The 16,254-nt window shown below is 51.1% G+C and overlaps 5 protein-coding genes across 5 annotated transcripts; all 5 read right to left on the reverse strand.

Moving 5' to 3' along the window:
* Nucleotides 1-1,183: 1,183 nt before the first annotated feature.
* On the reverse strand, nucleotides 1,184-2,531 carry BDV17DRAFT_86490 (BTB/POZ domain-containing protein). Its single transcript, XM_073765254.1, has 2 exons — nucleotides 2,184-2,531; nucleotides 1,184-2,107 (listed from the first exon to the last, which is right to left on the reverse strand). The coding sequence occupies exons 1-2, from the start codon at nucleotides 2,280-2,282 to the stop codon at nucleotides 1,382-1,384; spliced, it is 825 nt and encodes a 274-aa protein (XP_073615728.1). The 5' UTR covers nucleotides 2,283-2,531; the 3' UTR covers nucleotides 1,184-1,381.
* BDV17DRAFT_298388 (DUF3292 domain-containing protein) lies at nucleotides 2,459-5,034 on the reverse strand (the record flags this gene model as incomplete). Its single annotated transcript, XM_073763681.1, has 5 exons — nucleotides 2,459-3,589; nucleotides 3,636-3,860; nucleotides 3,910-4,421; nucleotides 4,471-4,680; nucleotides 4,744-5,034. 5 exons carry the CDS (start codon nucleotides 5,032-5,034, stop codon nucleotides 2,782-2,784), a joined length of 2,046 nt encoding a protein of 681 aa, XP_073615729.1. The 3' UTR covers nucleotides 2,459-2,781.
* A 1,121-nt stretch (nucleotides 5,035-6,155) lies between these two features.
* On the reverse strand, nucleotides 6,156-7,995 carry BDV17DRAFT_263055 (glycosyltransferase family 32 protein). The gene is made up of 4 exons (XM_073757858.1): nucleotides 7,655-7,995; nucleotides 7,188-7,576; nucleotides 6,611-7,110; nucleotides 6,156-6,538 (listed from the first exon to the last, which is right to left on the reverse strand). Exons 1-4 carry the CDS (start codon nucleotides 7,821-7,823, stop codon nucleotides 6,346-6,348), a joined length of 1,251 nt encoding a protein of 416 aa, XP_073615730.1. The 5' UTR covers nucleotides 7,824-7,995; the 3' UTR covers nucleotides 6,156-6,345.
* Nucleotides 7,996-10,147: 2,152 nt separating this feature from the next.
* Nucleotides 10,148-10,714, reverse strand: BDV17DRAFT_291222 (GNAT family N-acetyltransferase; the record flags this gene model as incomplete). Its single annotated transcript, XM_073762089.1, has 1 exon — nucleotides 10,148-10,714. One exon carries the CDS (start codon nucleotides 10,712-10,714, stop codon nucleotides 10,148-10,150), a length of 567 nt encoding a protein of 188 aa, XP_073615731.1.
* A 1,966-nt stretch (nucleotides 10,715-12,680) lies between these two features.
* BDV17DRAFT_263062 (GIY-YIG nuclease family protein) lies at nucleotides 12,681-14,306 on the reverse strand. Its single transcript, XM_073757859.1, has one exon. The coding sequence runs from the start codon at nucleotides 13,745-13,747 to the stop codon at nucleotides 12,686-12,688; it is 1,062 nt and encodes a 353-aa protein (XP_073615732.1). The 5' UTR covers nucleotides 13,748-14,306; the 3' UTR covers nucleotides 12,681-12,685.
* Nucleotides 14,307-16,254: the final 1,948 nt, after the last annotated feature.

Here is a 16,254-nt window from a genome sequence, read left to right on the forward strand (position 1 = left end):
GGTACGGCATAGCGAAAAGTGGTATCTAGTCCTTAGTACCTCCTTCAGCCTCGCTATGTTCCCTGATGTGTTTAACCGTTTGATCGAACACGGCTGCGCTGAGAGGTCCGAGAAGCTTCAGCAAAAGCGGCTTCACTGAATGGTCAGATATGACTTGGGCGATGATAGATCCGAGCTGCGAATCGCGAGTCTCAGAATTGGCTGGCCATAACATCATGGATGGCAGCAACGAATGCCTCAGAATCACAGTTCGCTTTGCACCACTGGGTAAAACAAGCGGCAGCAAGACGCTTGAGTGCGGGAATACCAAGCTTTTGAGTCGCTGCGTAGACCTTGATATCATTGTATGCAGGGGACCTGGGCCCATCCTCCTTGTCATTGGATTCCGATCTCGGCGAGTTGAATTTCCATCACCTCCACATGTTCTTCACATGCCCGTCGCTCTTGTAGTCTTGGATATAGCAGAAAGATAAGCCGCGCTCGAGGGTCTAGGGATAATAATCGTCCAGATCAATCACCATCTTGAAACCAGCGTTAGCAGAAGCATTGTAAGTAGTCAACAGGATTGACAGATGACCACTGTGCCGGTGCTTATGCGCTCACCATGGGTCCAACGCTCTCAAAGATATTTGCCTGCCGATGAAGGACACCTCCATGCACTCTGAAGGTGTGTTTCCGGCATCGAATGTTCATGTCCGGGTATGCGATAAATATGTGCTCGTGTTCCTTTAACTGCTTCATTGTCTCTAAGTGTTTCTATATCTTTTCACGAGGTGACATCGCTGCAGTTGTACCGGAGACGATCGGGAGTCGAGCTGGGAAGGAGAAATGGGTGGAAGAGTCTGAGTGGTGATGAGAGAGAAAAAAGGAAGAGGAAGAGAGGTAGGTAGGCACTCTGAGGTAGATGTTGTGTTACTGGGGAAATTGAAAGAGGCGGGCGAACGAGGTGCCCTGCATAAAAGCCAAAACAAGGAACGCATCTGATCCATAATTCCACATAATGAACTATGCCCAAGAGGATGTCAGAGTTTATAAACAGCATAAATCCTCTTATGCCAGCGAACGCTTAGGTTCGAGCTACCATGAGGAGCTTGTATGCCTTGCTTGGGCCATAGTCCGTGTGGGCAGGAACGCAAAGAAGCTGTGATGATCATAGCAGCTGTACATTACTCTTTCATTTTTCATTGAACTCAAGAAAATAACATACGGGACGAGAATGTGAATGTGGAAAAGTGATGGTGGATTGCAGGCGGAACAGGACATGAACGCGCCTTCCTAAGTCTCGGAATGCTATGTTCCTGTCAAATCAGTCTCTTATTCTACCTATAGCACCAATGTCTAACTTGAATGGCCCAGTTTATCCTTATAATGAATTCGCAGGTCACGAATCAACTTTAGCTCCACCCCAGCCACTCGAATAGTCCGGGGCCTTATTATCATAAAGCATACCGCAGTCCGTGCAGTGAAACTGCTCTTTCGCAAAATCGCCCAATTCCATGTCAATTCGAAAATCACCCCATTGATTGCATTTCAGGCACTTTCCTCTCCGCAAAATGCGGTTGACGAAACCGGTCAGCCCTTCCTCTTTCCCCTCCGCCCAAACCCTGTCGTCCTTCACGAGCCGAGTGATAACCGCTCCAGCCATGGTCGGATAAGCCCGTAGCACCCTCGTGATAGACCCCTCCTGGACAAGGGCCACCACGTTGGCAGCGACAACCCGAGCAACGACAGCGTCAAAGTTCGTACCGTGTGGCGGCTTCATGGCCATGGCGTCCTCGTGAACTTTTCCCAGATTGTCTGACGCCGAGTTTACCTCGCACCAGGCGACGAAACGCTCGCTGGCGAGTTCTTTCAGTGCCTCGATCCCGTACTTTTCGGCGACGCGATAGACTTGGAGATGAGTATATGGTGTGTCGCTCTCGCACCGTTTCCTGCTTTGGCTTGGTCCTTCGCTCGTCTGTAATCGATTGTTATGGGGTCGAGTATTCTGAGCTGGCGCTCTAGCTCTTGCACGTGAACGTCGACTTCGTAGTCGTTGTAGTAGAGGAAAGATAATAGGCGTTTTACGGTGTCGAGTCCGTCGTCTGATAAGTAAGTTGTCTTGGTGCTGCCCTCCGGATTGAAATGGACCCATCGTTAGCGATGTCCTGCTAATACTGGACTGGGCAATGGGGGATGAGTACCTTGAATCGACCACTCATTGCCGCTTCAAAAAAGGGCGATTGTTTGCAGAGGATGACTTGATGGGCATTGAAGGTGCTTCCATGACACGTCACAGTCATGTCTGATTACTTTCCGCTTCTCAGGAGGTCCTTCATTGTTTTGTGTGGAATTGAGTCGGTCATCTTTTTGGGTTTCTGCCAGGGGGCGAGCGTATGGAATAGCCTGAATTGAGGCCGCCGTTAGAGGCTGCTGCTGCAATTGAAGCAGCAGAGTAAGGAGGCTTTCAGAGGCAGAGGGCTTGTGAAACGGAGTCAAAAGGTATAAGTAGGCAATGAGGTTGGAAGAAAGATGTTGGTGGTGAGAGGAAGAGAAGGAGAAGGAGGCAGAAGTGAAGTGTTATGAGGTCAACTTTGTGTTGTTTAAAGTTCTCTCACTTCCGCTGCAGAAAAGTGAAAACAAAAGTGAAAACCAAAAAGAACATCGCATTCATACTGTACATAGATCGTCACTATACCCAACAGAATGTCCTTGCAGCAAATCCCCGTTGACCAATATACCTTCATTTACAATCCACCATCATCTCCAAACCTGCAAAACCTCAGCCAAAACCCATTAAAATCAAAAAGACTGCCAAACCTGTCCATCAATCGCAACAAGCCGATTAAACAGCTCATCACGTTTACTCATAGCCGTAAGCTGAAACCTCTGATGGTCATTGACTCCAGTAACAATCATCCCATCAACAACCTCCTTCCCACCAACAGCCCACCCGGTAATAAGTTTCCCCTTCCACCCCATCCCGCCAATCTTGCGCATCTCCCTGATGTCCGTAACCGGCATATCAAAATACACGCTGCCGTTCTTGCGGCTTTCCATTCTGTAGTCGCCTAACTGGGCTGCGCTGTCAGTCGTGAAGTACAAGAGTGGCGGGCTATGTGAAGAGTCGATAATCGCCATCCCGCGATGTCCCTTATACCGAGCGTCAAACTCAACGGGTCCCATGGGGAGGACATAAGCGCCCTTCTTTTGAAGAACCCCCTTCTGGTTCTTAGCGTGTAGGGAGCCGATCTCCGCACGCGCGCGGGAAACAGCGAGTTTGCTTTCTATTCCTGCGGCGGTTGTCCCACGGAAGAAGGAGAGGAGTTTGGCGCCGAAGCCGCCCTTCTTGTGTTGTTTGGCTTTTTCATGCTCGGCTTCTGCGTTTCTCAGTTGTTGTTCTTTCTTTGGGTCGGGGGCTGCGGCTGCGTTGATTTCTTCGTCTGTTGCGCCGAGGGGAAGTTTTTCGTGGTCGAGTGAGGCGGGGCGCGAGGGGGCTTTGTTGAGGGTGCCTCGTGGGGGAGGCGGGAGGGGAGCGGTGTTTTCTTCGCCGATGCGGAGGAGGGTTAGGGTTAGCTGGGCGTTTGTTGGGACACCCTTTAGAAGGGAGCTGGAGAGATGTTAGTTGGCGTCTATGCGATTTTGAGGAGACGTACTTTTGTAGTTGTAATAGTTCCTTCCAGTGCGGGTAGTTCTGGTTCAGGTAGTGGATTCCTTGCTGGATGATGGGATCACCGAAGAAGCCGAGCCATATGAAAAGAGTGGTCATCTTGGTGAAGACGTAGCTGGAGGTTAGGAAGGCGACGAACAGACCGGGTGTCAGTACCCCGACCAGGCGCAGAGGCGTTGCCCTTGAGAATGGTGGCGTGGGCGAAAGAGCACTATGAGCTAGTTAGAATCTTATGCAGCAAGCAAGAGGCCATATCCTACTTTGCAAACCGCTCCCAGGTATCAATAACGTCAGCCATAACCCGCATAGCCTGGTCCGCGCCATCCAACACAGTCTGGCGCATCGGCTCGCGCGTCTTGTCATGCGTATCGGCCGGGACCTCTCCACCAGCCGCTGACTGCGCATCAGCCGTCTTCCCAACGATATCCATTGCATCTGGAACCTGGTCCTCCATTGGCGCGCTGTCAGGTGTGCCCTGATCATGTTTGCCGGTGGCGCTTCCGACAGCCACAGTGGCGACGCTCGAGATCAAGTTACTGGCTTCCTGCTCCGCAGCTTCACCCTTGAACTTCTCTGGTGCGCCTGTCATGCTGTCGTGGGAGCCCAGGACTCCAGCCTTGGGTTTCTGGACGCCGCCTGTGGAAGGGTCGACGAGAGCGATTGGTGCCGGTGGGAAAAGTAGCTTGCGGGATTGGGGGTAGATGACTAGAACAATGAGTGCACCGATCATAGTCGGTGCTAACAGGTCCAAGATCCATGCTACGAAGTAGACCTGCACCTCATTAACCTCCGTTTCACTGAGTAAAGACTGGGGTTCGTACCGCACAGAAACCCGACGTCCTTCTCGGCTCTTTCCAAGACCGCAACCTGGTAATATGTTTCCCGAAAGCAGTCAGCCCAATGATAATCGTGGTATAGAACCGCTCCAGCGTCGCGCGCAGTTTATCCGGCGAGAAATGGTCATCTTCAGCGCGGTTCAAATCGAGGGCTTGTGGCGGGGAATCCTGAACGGCTTTGACGTTGTAGATTTGCTACATAAATCATTAGCACTCGTCTCCGTCTCTTACTCCAAGAAAATAGGCTGGGGAACAGACCTTACCAAACCGCCTAATAAGCAAAAACAAATCCTCATTCGACAACCCCGGCACAATGCGCTCTTGGATATCATCCGCTTGACCCCATCCAAGATCCGAGACCTCCTCAGTCTCACCGGCCTTGTGAGCTAGCCCCTTCGCCTCATCGTCGGGACTTGTCTGAGACAGGACATGACTATCTGTGGGTCCACTGGCGTCGCTAGCAGGAGACTGCTTCTTGCCGGCGAACGCGTCGTGGATCTCGGAGTATGTTGGATTGTTTGGGAAGAGTGAGTCTGGTACGTCTGACATTGTGAAGTGAGTTGTTGGAGAGGAGATTGTTTGACTCGACACAGCAGTCCATGAGGACAGGCAACGTGGAGGCTTTACATCATGACCTCAGGTTGCTTGTGCAGTGGGTTCGGTTGGTGGAAGATACTGGCGACGTCATTGCGATCGAGATCGGATCGAACACTGTGCTTGGCTGATGACTAAGGTGCATAGCATAATTAGCTAACAGACAAAGAGCATAAGCATGGCACGTGACAGCAATGGGCTTACCTTCCTAATCAGGAGATAAACCACGGCGTCCACATGGAATCCCCCACAGTATCGACTGGATCTACAGCACGGAGTATTTTGTTCAGATCCTGCAGATATTCGAAGGCTCTGTAAGTCAATGGCGTGTCAGTACAGCTACATATATTCCCCACCGGGACCCGAACAGCTTCTCGGCCTTCCTCATGGGACTATATATTTTGCAATCAACATCTACACAAAGCCCCCAGTCCTGGAACGCCAAGAAGCTATAGAGAATGTGACTCTTCTAGCCGTTTGCCGCACGACCCGTCTTCAGAAAACGTGTAGTCAATCTGCTTTGACATCGACACCCAGACGTGCGGGCCAGCAAAAAGCGTCAAGGTCCAAGCATCAAGAGCCCATTCTACTCAACCGCGCAGTATGTCAGCCAGGATACATATCTAATCGTAGTATCAATTGACTTGGTAAAGTCAACTAAAATCTCACAGGGTTCGCTCGTTGCGTTGGCAGTCCCTGGCGGGGCGGCTTGGAGTCGGCGTAGGACACGGGGACGGACTACGGACTACGGGCTCGGGAGAACAAGAATGGCTTCCAGAGCCCACTGCGGGCTAGAAGTGTTGGTTGACAAGATCAAATCTAGGAGTATATTACACAGAGATCGGAGCCTGCTATGTCGGGCTCGATGCTCGTAGTTTGAGTATCTACTGTCACCGCAAGAAGCTCCCTCTGCTCTGGAAGAATGATCAAACCGCCTAAATGCCATCAGAGGCTGCGGGATGGCATGACAGACCTGGAAGGTTATCCATGACTCATGGCCCCATCAGCCTCTCCTGCAGCTGCATACATACGGGGGCTGAATCTCAAACACAGAGCCTGGTCACCAGCGTTAGAAATTGTTGTTGAGGTAATCATTGTGAATATTCTCATCACACATCTCATGTATGCTAGCTAGCTAATATTAAATAGTATATCTGTATCTATATCTGTATCTGTATCGTATCTGCATCTAAACACTGCAATGCAATATATATAATATAGGGTATCCAAATGGCAAAGGCATCAGAAATAAACTCAAACTCCTCGTCACCATAAATAATTATCGCCGGTCGATACCTTCGACCAGTCCTTACACAGCCCGAACGCCGTCCGGCAGAACTTGCCCATTTCCACCTTCAGACTCCACTTCCGCCATGACCCTTGGGCGTGGTGGTATAGCCGCGCTGATGGGTCGGTGATGGGCTTCGAGCCCATGTTTCTGAAGCGGCCGCTTCCGGGGCTGTTATTGAAAGATTAGTTCGCGTTGCGAGCGAAGGAGGGAGAGGTTGGGTTGGGGTATTCGGTAGCATACCTGAACCCGGTAATAGGAAGGACAAGCACGTCCTCTACAAATTTACTCTTCCCCCCATCCTGTAACCCCGTAACCGCATTCCAGCGCAAATCCGCCTTCCCCTCAAGGTACGTCTTGACGGAATCCGTGAACGCAATAGGCCCCGTCAAATTCACGGGATCTATATATTCAATTCCCTGGCCCTGCTGGTCCGGAATAGTCTGCTGATCGCGCGCGACAAGCCGAATCGTCGCAAGGAGACGGTCTATGAAGATTTGAAGAATGGGGTGGTGCGGTGCGAATGCGAAGGACCACTGCGTCAGCTGCACGGGGAAGAAGTAGCCCATGCGCCAGTATGTGTCTGTGGTCGGGTCGGTGTCGGCTTCGATCCCGACGATTGCGTTGACGGGTTGCCGGGATTGGTAGAGTTTTTTTGTGACGGGGTCGGTCCAGGGGACGAGGTCGGTTTCGGTGATCCAGTCAGCGGGGGGTTGGAGTGGTTCGGTGTCCATGTCGACGTACTGCCGTTGTCAATCAGTCAACAGGAGATTCGATGGGGATAGAATATCCGTTTTTGGGGGGAGGGGGGAAGACGCACGACACCACCGATCCATTTGCAGACTAGAATGCGGAAAACGTCCGATCGCTCGACATTACTCGGGAGTCCGTAGAAATCAGCTTCAATGTCTGGCTCGAAATGCCGCATGAATTGCGCGACGCCGTTGTCGTCCCAGAAGATGTATGGAATATCGCCCTCGTCCACGACCCCAAGCCACTTCTCAGCGCTGTCGCGGTACGACTGCGGCCAAGTTTCCATGCGCGTGTCCTTCCACGTCTGGTGAATAATTCGAGGAATATTGGAATGCGGGATTTGCCCCTGGGGCTCGGAACTGGAGCGGTTCATGGCGAACTGGGCGGCTTGCACGATGTTTTTGAAGGGGGCGGCGGCGTTTGAGTGTTCAGTCCATTTCTGCGGTAGATGCCAGGCTATCGTTGTGTTGACGTTAGTTTCCTGAATTGATTTGCAGGTAAATCACCGTTGATCAGCGACAGATCATAACATACCTCCACCGCTCCCCCTCCCGCCATTAATGTACTTGTTGAGCAAAGGATACTGCGCCTGCGCATCTAATGTCGCGGGCCCGTGAGTGCGCCGCAATAAACTCCAATTGACGAGAAAAACCAACACGATCGCAACGCTCACCAGGCGCCGCAAATTCCGAGGGAATAACATTATTTCGCCCGACCGTCAACGCCTGTCGGGGAAATAGTAAACACGAACAAAGGAAAAAGGAGACGCAGCTGGAGGACAAAGGAGAAAAAGTTGAGAGGGAGACGCGGTGCTGACAAAGGGTGATACGGCGCTAAAAAGCCACACGATCCCCTCGCTCATCGCTGCCCCTGGCTGTGTCTAGCCTGTTATAGCCTGTTTAAACTTGTAAACTCGCGAATTGCCTTGGCCGGCGATCTTTCGCCCCCAAGGCTGGCCCCAACACGCTAGAGGCTCTCTGGTGCGACGATCTCTGCTCGCGCTGCCTTGTTGCTGTCAGCCCAAGTGGGCTGTGACTGTGCTAAACTCTTGGATAGCGAACAGGCAGCACGATAAAGCCCCCGACCCAGGATCCCCACGAGGTAACTAGTAGTGCACTCATGACGTCTCCCCAGACCACAGCCATAAAAGGCGCAACTACGAGTCTGACTGCATTGGCCGGTGCGGGAGGCTTGACGCTCAGGAACAGGGTTCGTCACGAAACCATCAGCCAGAGAGCTAAACGAGCTAATTTTCCATGGCTTCTGCTTCCTCCAATCGTGCTCCATTATTTTCGCGATCTGCATTGTCCAGCCTTGCAACTACCATCCAATAGGAAAGCTTGCCCAGCACAGATGGGCCACATCGCCGAGCCTTGTGGACGCGATGTGCACCAAATTTCCCTCGGCTAACCAAGAGACCGTGCCATCACACGCTGTTCTCCTCCTTAGATAGAGATGCGATTTACCTACTGATTTGCAAGGCTTAATATAGCCCTATGAGAGTTGGAGAATCGAAATGGCCAGCATCGGTCTAGACTAGCCCAAACTGGCGGCCAAGAGTAGCCCTTAGCCCTTAGCCCTTAGCCCATCGGCCATCCTTTGGCCATCTAAGCCTCTTTGCTTGCGAGCCATAGCCTTGCCGCTTAATTTCTTAGTCGACGCTTAGTCTATGGTAGCGCCGGGAATACGTAATCGGTTACGAAACTGCCATATCAGCACGCATGCATGGGCCGCTTATGAGCATTCTTTGCCCGACTGCGCCCTCTGACATGGCCCAGTCATCTCGCAACCGATAACTTCACAGGTGCACTGGGCAGGTTGCAGAGCCCCATGATCGGCATAACAACTCTCGATAAGAGCCAGTCAGAAATCCGAATCATGAAAGCATTTGACACCTGACAGATAGACCTTGCCCTGAAACTGCGACATGTCGCGCTCCGTGCTGAGCACAGCGGTCAACCCCGGCCCCTTATCGCTCCGTCGACCATCTCGTAAGCGATAACGTTTCGAGATGATTGCTTTTTCTGGATCCATTCGAAACAATTGTTACCTGATCGATCTGGACATACATACGAAGTATATCTTCCGACTAAAAAGAGGCATCTAAATTCTCTGCCGCGAGAATCAGACAACGACCGGACGGACAATGTTCAGCTCACGATCGCTAGGTCCAAGAACCGGTATTCTGGAGAACACATTACGGCCGCATAATGAATTTCCGGGCAGCGCCTTTTATCTTGACTTCCGGATGAGTGAGTTATGCAGGTTGACTCGGTGTTAAACTTTGCAGTGCCGGATTCATACCACCGTACCTGCCCACGCACGTGCTCCCCGTTGCCCTACCCCGGATTCTGTCATCGCTGGATCGCCTCGTTCTTGAAGCGACATTGAGTAAAGAGGCCGCTTAGAAGACCCTGACCTAGCAATTACTCCGCGGTGAATGGTAAGAGACAGTTAACTGTCCGGCCCCCTGATTCTGTAAGTGCACCCAGGGTCAAACCGCCTAAACTGCATGCAATTGTTATACTGCGCTGCCCATATCAGCCCGGCTATATATGATTCTGTATTGACGGGAATGTTCGTCTTGGTCTCCCACTCGGCCGCGCCCCTCTCCCTTGCGAGCTCTTTCGGGTGACTAGGTTGTATAAAGTGTTTCACGGCAGCGTCTGGCCGCACGTCTGTGTCTGTACATCAACGTATCCTTCGCTTTCAAGTCGGCTAGCATGAGAAAGAGATAGTGCCCGGCTGGCACATTGAGTAAGCATACTCTTATTCAGGTTTTCGGACTGAGCACTCCCGTAACCCACTGGGAGGTTCTAGATAGTGCGTTCTGGCATGGAACGCCAGAATTGAGCGACGGACGGACAGGCTTCAACGTACAAGTAGACTAGGGAACGCAGACAGAGGAGTGATACCAGATAAACATCATATCCAGAGAATCAGTCTCTTCCTTCCAGGAGTCGTGACGCAGAAGAGAAAAAGGCGGCTATTCAACACACAATATAACCAACACCAGAACCCCTCTACTTATACCCCATCCCTAACAACCGCATAAACAAAAACATCCAACAGAACCCCGTTCTTCTCAACAGCCCTCCTCTGCCTCCCCTCAAAGCCGTACCCGGCCTTCTCAAGCACCCTTTTGCTCCCCTCGTTCCCCTCAAAAACACCCGCCTCGATCCTAACAACATGCGGAAACTCCTTAAACGTCCATTCCGTAAACGCAGTTACAACCTCACTGCCAATGCCCCTTCCCCAATATTCCTGACCGATCCAGTACCCGATTTCCACTGTTCGATGCTGCACGTCAGATCGTGGTTTTAGGCCCACCGCCCCGATGGCGGTATTGCTGGATGCATCGGCGATGGCGAAGTCGAGAAGGGGGGTCTGGGTGGATGTATATGTGAACCAGGCGTGCGCGTCTTGGTGTGTGTAGGGCTGAGGAAAGGCGTTGCGCATGTATCTAGCGATCAGGGGGCTGTTGGCGTGTGAAGAGAAGGTTGTTGCTTCAGAGAGGGTGTTGTGGAAGGGGCGGATTTGGGTGTTGCTTTTGGGGAGGGAGAGGATTGGGGGTGGGATGGGTGAAGAGGACATTGTTATCGGATATCAATATTGTGGGTGTTGTGGGTGTTGTTTATGGGATAGAGAAACACGTGAAGAAAGAAATGTAATCGAAGGGATGGTTCTGGATATCAGAATATAGAAACGACAGTTTATTTATGGGCATACAGTAAGCTAACAGTTGGTCGGGAGGCGACTGAGTCATACCCACTCATCGGCTTTTTGTTGCATCGGTCTAGATCCAATGTAACAGTTCTAGCACTTTAACCCTAGGTAGACTAACTAGATATCGACGCCGACCGAATATAGATTATAAACGGTGGAGGTCACGTCATTTTAGATAAGACGGTCTCGTACGCCTGTATCCGCATCGACGCAGCCTCGGGCTGGCAACCAAGATGAGATGCTCTCAGTACCTGACATTAGATTGACTACTATCAACTCGATGGATTATCTTGCGTGCCATTAGCGACGACAAGCTCCTACTCTGTCTGGAACTGATTGCAGTTCGATCGAGTACTTCGTAACGTCATTGTTTAGTTGTCTCTTGATCTATTTATTTAATCGCCAATCCAACGTTAAGTCACATTGCTCACCACAATAGAAATCTCTCTACTCAAGTCCAGACCATTTTCCCAACTTCAACACCAACAACCTTCTCAGCAAGCATTTTCGGATCGCTCAACATAGGCATATGCCCCGTCGCAATCCTAATGACCTCAGACCCCGCAATGCCCGAACACATCTCCTGAACCTGCGGCGAGATGATCCGGTCGTGCTCGGTGAAGATGTAACTGCTGGGGACCTTCTCCCACTCGGTGTACGTGCAGTTGCCCACCCAGCCGTGTGCGGTTGACATCTGATGAAAGGCTTGTGCTTTTCCGCGATTGACGCATCAACGTCGTGGAAGAGGAGCTCGTCTGGGCTTCGGCAGTAGGCTTCGCCATCCTTCGTGAGGTTAGTATCTATTCTGGAGCCCGGCGACAGATCAAAGCAGTGCTAGGAAAGCAGCATACCTTAATATCGAGCATCCTCATCTCCGGATGCAGAACGCCAACGGGCAAGATCCCGCCAGCAATAAACACGAACCTCTCGACTCCGCCATCATTCACGGCAAGCTTTCCGCCAACTTCAAGATCTTCCGTCGCCATTCCCGACAGGAAAGCAGCCGCGCTGTGGCCGATGAGTACGAGTTGCCTGCCTGCCTCTACGAGCGGCTCGGTGACCTCCCGGATGCCCATTGCGTCGTCGTACATGGTTGGATTATCGGCGCTGCTTTTCCCGGTTGATACGAGCGGGGCGTAGACAAAGTCTGTGAGTGCAGGTGGCGGCGGCTTTCATTTCTGAGACGAGGAGCTCGTAGGGGGTTGGGCCGAGCCAGAGGCCTGGAACGATGACGATTGTTGGTGCTGGGGTGGTCATTTTGGTGTCGTAAGGGAAAATTATTATGCATTCTCTGGGTTTGTACTAGAAACTAAGCACAATGAACTCTATGTTTACACTTGTTGTGCACACCGTCTATCGATGTCTTCGTGGTTGATTAGCATCATCCTTTAACGAGTTCGGTATACTTACATCAGTAAACTTGCTGACGAGAGAAATTGTTTATAGATCAGAAGCTTTCATAGAGAGACATCTTGGCCGTTGGGAAAGTTTAGCTTCTAGTATTTATGGCGGGGAGTCCTCCACCTTTGTGGGTTATCGTCTAGGTTCTCAGCTGAGGATGAGGGTGGTACCACCACTGGCAAGTGTGGACCTGAGCGTGACGGCTAGGTGAATTTCTCCCTTGTAATTGGACAAGATAATGTAGACGGCTTTCAATGGAAAGAGGCTGAATGTATCAGGTTGCAGGAACCAGACCTCGTCTCAAGTTCAGAGGTCACTTTCGACGGCCCCGGGCAAGTACAACGGAGTCATCGCTCTCGCTTTCTACGCTTGCCACTCTAACTACAGATGAATCGATAAGACAAGTGAAAAGAATTGCAATCGCTCATTCATCTATCACTATATAGATTTTCGCTTTCTGCCACTACTCTGCCTCCCGGAAGAATTGTTCGCTCTCAGGGGACTAGTTGAAGCAGCGATATACTCCCCCTCCTCACTCAAGTGCTGGATACTCCCCCCAAGGCCTGGTCGCTTTGCCTTCTTACTTTTTCCTGGGCTCTTTCTTGGGCTCTCCTTTGCTTCTCGTAACTCTCGCTTCCATTCTTGAATTCGAAAAAGAGTTTGAACGCCAACGAGAAGCAGTGTCCCATTCACCAGAGACTGAAGCCAGAAAGAAGCATGATCGGGTAAATGGACTTTTGGCTCGACCCAGAATCCCAGAAGGCGCAGTTCGATAGCGCACAGAAACACAATCGGATCTGAGAGCCACTGCCACATGGTCAGGAACTGCTCCAGGCCCTGGGCCAGCCCGATAATGTTGGTCTCGTCAATGAAGCCGAACCGGCTGAAGCCTTTCAATATCTGTCTACCGACTGAGTAGGAGGTTGCTTTTCGGCATGCATAGTCGATCTTGTCTGATATTTCTGGTTCTGCCCATTTCTTCCATCCGGCTCGCACACAGGCCTGGCAAGCAGGAGCATCCTCGTCTTGGTCTGCGCACTGCTCGCTACCGCATCTAAAATACTTCTGGGCGTTGTCCTTGAAGTGATTTAGTCGATCAAACCAGAAGTCTTTAAGATTTTCTTGCGAATCGTATGGCTCGTGGGTTTGCAGCCACCCAGCCCAGAAATCCAGCAACTCGACTCCAGCCTCCTTTGAAGCCCAGAAGTACTCTGTGTGTTTCACGCCGCAAGCGCATTGTGGGTTGCAGACCAGGTTCCGCAGCTCCGCCTGAACGATGCGCTCCAGGCGCATTGGCCTTGAAATAGGCTTTGCGGGCCTCTGTCTCAGGTTCCAGGTCTCAAGCTGGCACTGTCGTCGATGTGTTCCCATCCGGCTTCTGACATTGTTCGAACTCCCAATCTTGATGAATGGGGTTTGATCACAAGCATCAAACAGGACGTATGCATGGCCCGGCTTGTCATTCTTGTCATTGTACGATTTCGACATCATGTCCGTCATGTCGTTCAAGATCTCACGAATGGTGTAGCGCTTAGAAGGCGAGGTGGGTGATAGTGCAGGTGTGGGTGGCTCTTCATCCGAAGCGGCGTCAAGCACTTCTATTTCTTGTATGGCACCAGCCGAATGCTGCTCAGTCTGCTCTTGGACATCCCCATCATCTGATTGGCGCTCGCTATTGTCGTCTCCTGGCTCGGTGGCTGCGGTCGTGCTTTCGTGCTGTTTCTTGGGCCGCTGCCCTAAATCTCCACTCGGCGATGGGCCTGCGATGTTTCGCAGCAGCGCGACAAATTCCGGCGACTTGTTTGTTCGAGCAAATTCTTGGATAGTCTGATTCCTCCTTGCCGCTTTCTGGGCACAGGGGGAGGGGACCTCTACAGGGCCTTCAGTTTCTCCCACCGTCAAGGGTTCAGCAGAACTCAGCGAGACCGCTGCGCTCGTCAACTCCGACAACGCCCCCTAGGGCGAGTGAGTCGATGACAAAGGAGTGGCGAGAAGATCGACAGGCAACGGCATTATACTTGCTGAATGCTGACGCTTACTGGAGCAGAGAATATTGCCGCCACAAACTTGCGGGCCGAACCTTGAAGCTTAAAAGCATCTCCTGAGTCTTTCTCCTGAGTCAGTGACTCGTGCGGCACAGCAAGGCACAGCGCACCGAATGGTGATGCCTGGCGGGGCTGTGTGTAATCCCTGTCTAGTGTGCGATTTAGCGCCGGGCCTCACCTGAAAATAGCACTCTAGGCTGTTTTGCCAGGGTACCGCGACCATTCAAAGCGGAGTAGGTCGGACAGCGACTCAATCGTTCTGCGCCACAAGGAGTACAGTAGTGCCAGCCCCAAGGGTCAGAGATAAGGCACAAGCCCGGTCCAGCCTGCGGCTTGTACCCAGCCTGACCCCCTACACACTGACATCAGGCAATCTATCTTGAACTTCGACCTTATCAGCCGCAAGCTGTTATTTTTACCCAGATCACGTCATGGCTCTGGACCTTTACCTTGGTGATCATCGGAACATAGGCGCATCGAGCTGATGGGAGCCCGCGAACGAGATATAAGATACTCAAACAATGGATCCTCAGACCGTCACCTCCGCACTATGCAATAGTACCAGAGCCGCCCAGGTTCCCTAACCCATAACAAAAGTCATAACTAGGCGGCTTCAACCTAACAACAGCCTCCGCCTCAACAGCAATCTTATCAAACCCCTCAACCATAACCCAATCCACATGCAAAATCGTCACAGGGCGGACAATGCACCTCGACTGTCCCCTTCCCCCTTCCCCTTCCCACTTCGATTCGTAAAGAAAAACCTCTAACAACCTCCTCCAATTCAATCCACTTCGCCGCTCTCCTCAAATAAATTGTCAACTTGGTAACATCCCTCGGCGTCGCGTCCGCCGTCGCCAGCGCCAACTCCAGATTCCAGAACGCATACTGTGCTTGCGTGCGCGGGTCAGGCGGGCTGCCGTTCGGCCAGGTGTTTGCGCCGCGAGGGTGTAGTGCGTCGCTCTCGGGTGGGCGTAGCGATGGCTGGGGGGGAGGTGCGGATGAAGGCGATTGTGGGTGCGTCTGGGGGGAAGGGCACGATTGAGACGGTTGATGAGGCGGGGCGGTTGGCAGTTTTGACGACCGATGCTTCGGTAGAGGTTGATGTGGATATATGGGGCATTCTGGGAGGTCGTATGGATTGCCTCAGAGAGCATGTTGAATGATTATGAGCAGTGAAGATGGACCACCACAGCACAAACCCAACCTATATCTGAACAGCAATCGCAAGCTCTATCATCTTCCAATTCATATGTTCGCTGACTATGGTTTCGGCGGGATTCGTGATCCTGACAGAAACAACCCACTTCCCGACTCCGCATCAAGACAGCCGCACTTGCTATGGTCGTGCAGGACGCGTGCTTGGTATGGACCGGTCCTTTCCCCCCCACCTCCCCAACCCTCACTCCCCAAGCCCCCCGATGGCCACATTTGGAGCGATCCTTTACACCTTTACTGGCAGTGCCTCAGTATATTCTCTTTTAATTGCCCTTAGTAATAGTAGTATATATCACGAGTATAATTAAAAAGGTATTTAATACTAGCTCTACTTGCTAGTACTAAAAAAATATCCCGCGCATGTTAAGCAAGAACTAGATACTCCTGTTTATATTCTTTCTAGAATATCTGGGGACTACCCTTGGTAAGCCTTATCCAATTATTAGTAAGAATATAATATAATATTGAGTAGTAATTAAATAATATTAACCTTTACTAGGTAACCTTATTTTCTAACTAACTAAATTTTAGCCTAAGAAATAATCTATAAATTATATATCTCCTTAAGCTTATCCCTTACTAATTAGGATATATTCTATTTATTAAGTAACTTAGCTTTCCTTAAATATAACTATTAATAGAGTTTGAATTTTACTTAGAAAATATTTTAATAATGCTTTATATTATTTACTATATCTAGTTATAAGTGTAAGGGGGCAATATGTTTGTGCTAAACTATACCGC

The sequence above is a fragment of the Aspergillus undulatus genome (genome assembly GCF_047715775.1).
Source record: "Aspergillus undulatus strain CBS 261.88 unplaced genomic scaffold BDV17scaffold_23, whole genome shotgun sequence".
NCBI lineage: Eukaryota > Fungi > Ascomycota > Eurotiomycetes > Eurotiales > Aspergillaceae > Aspergillus > Aspergillus undulatus.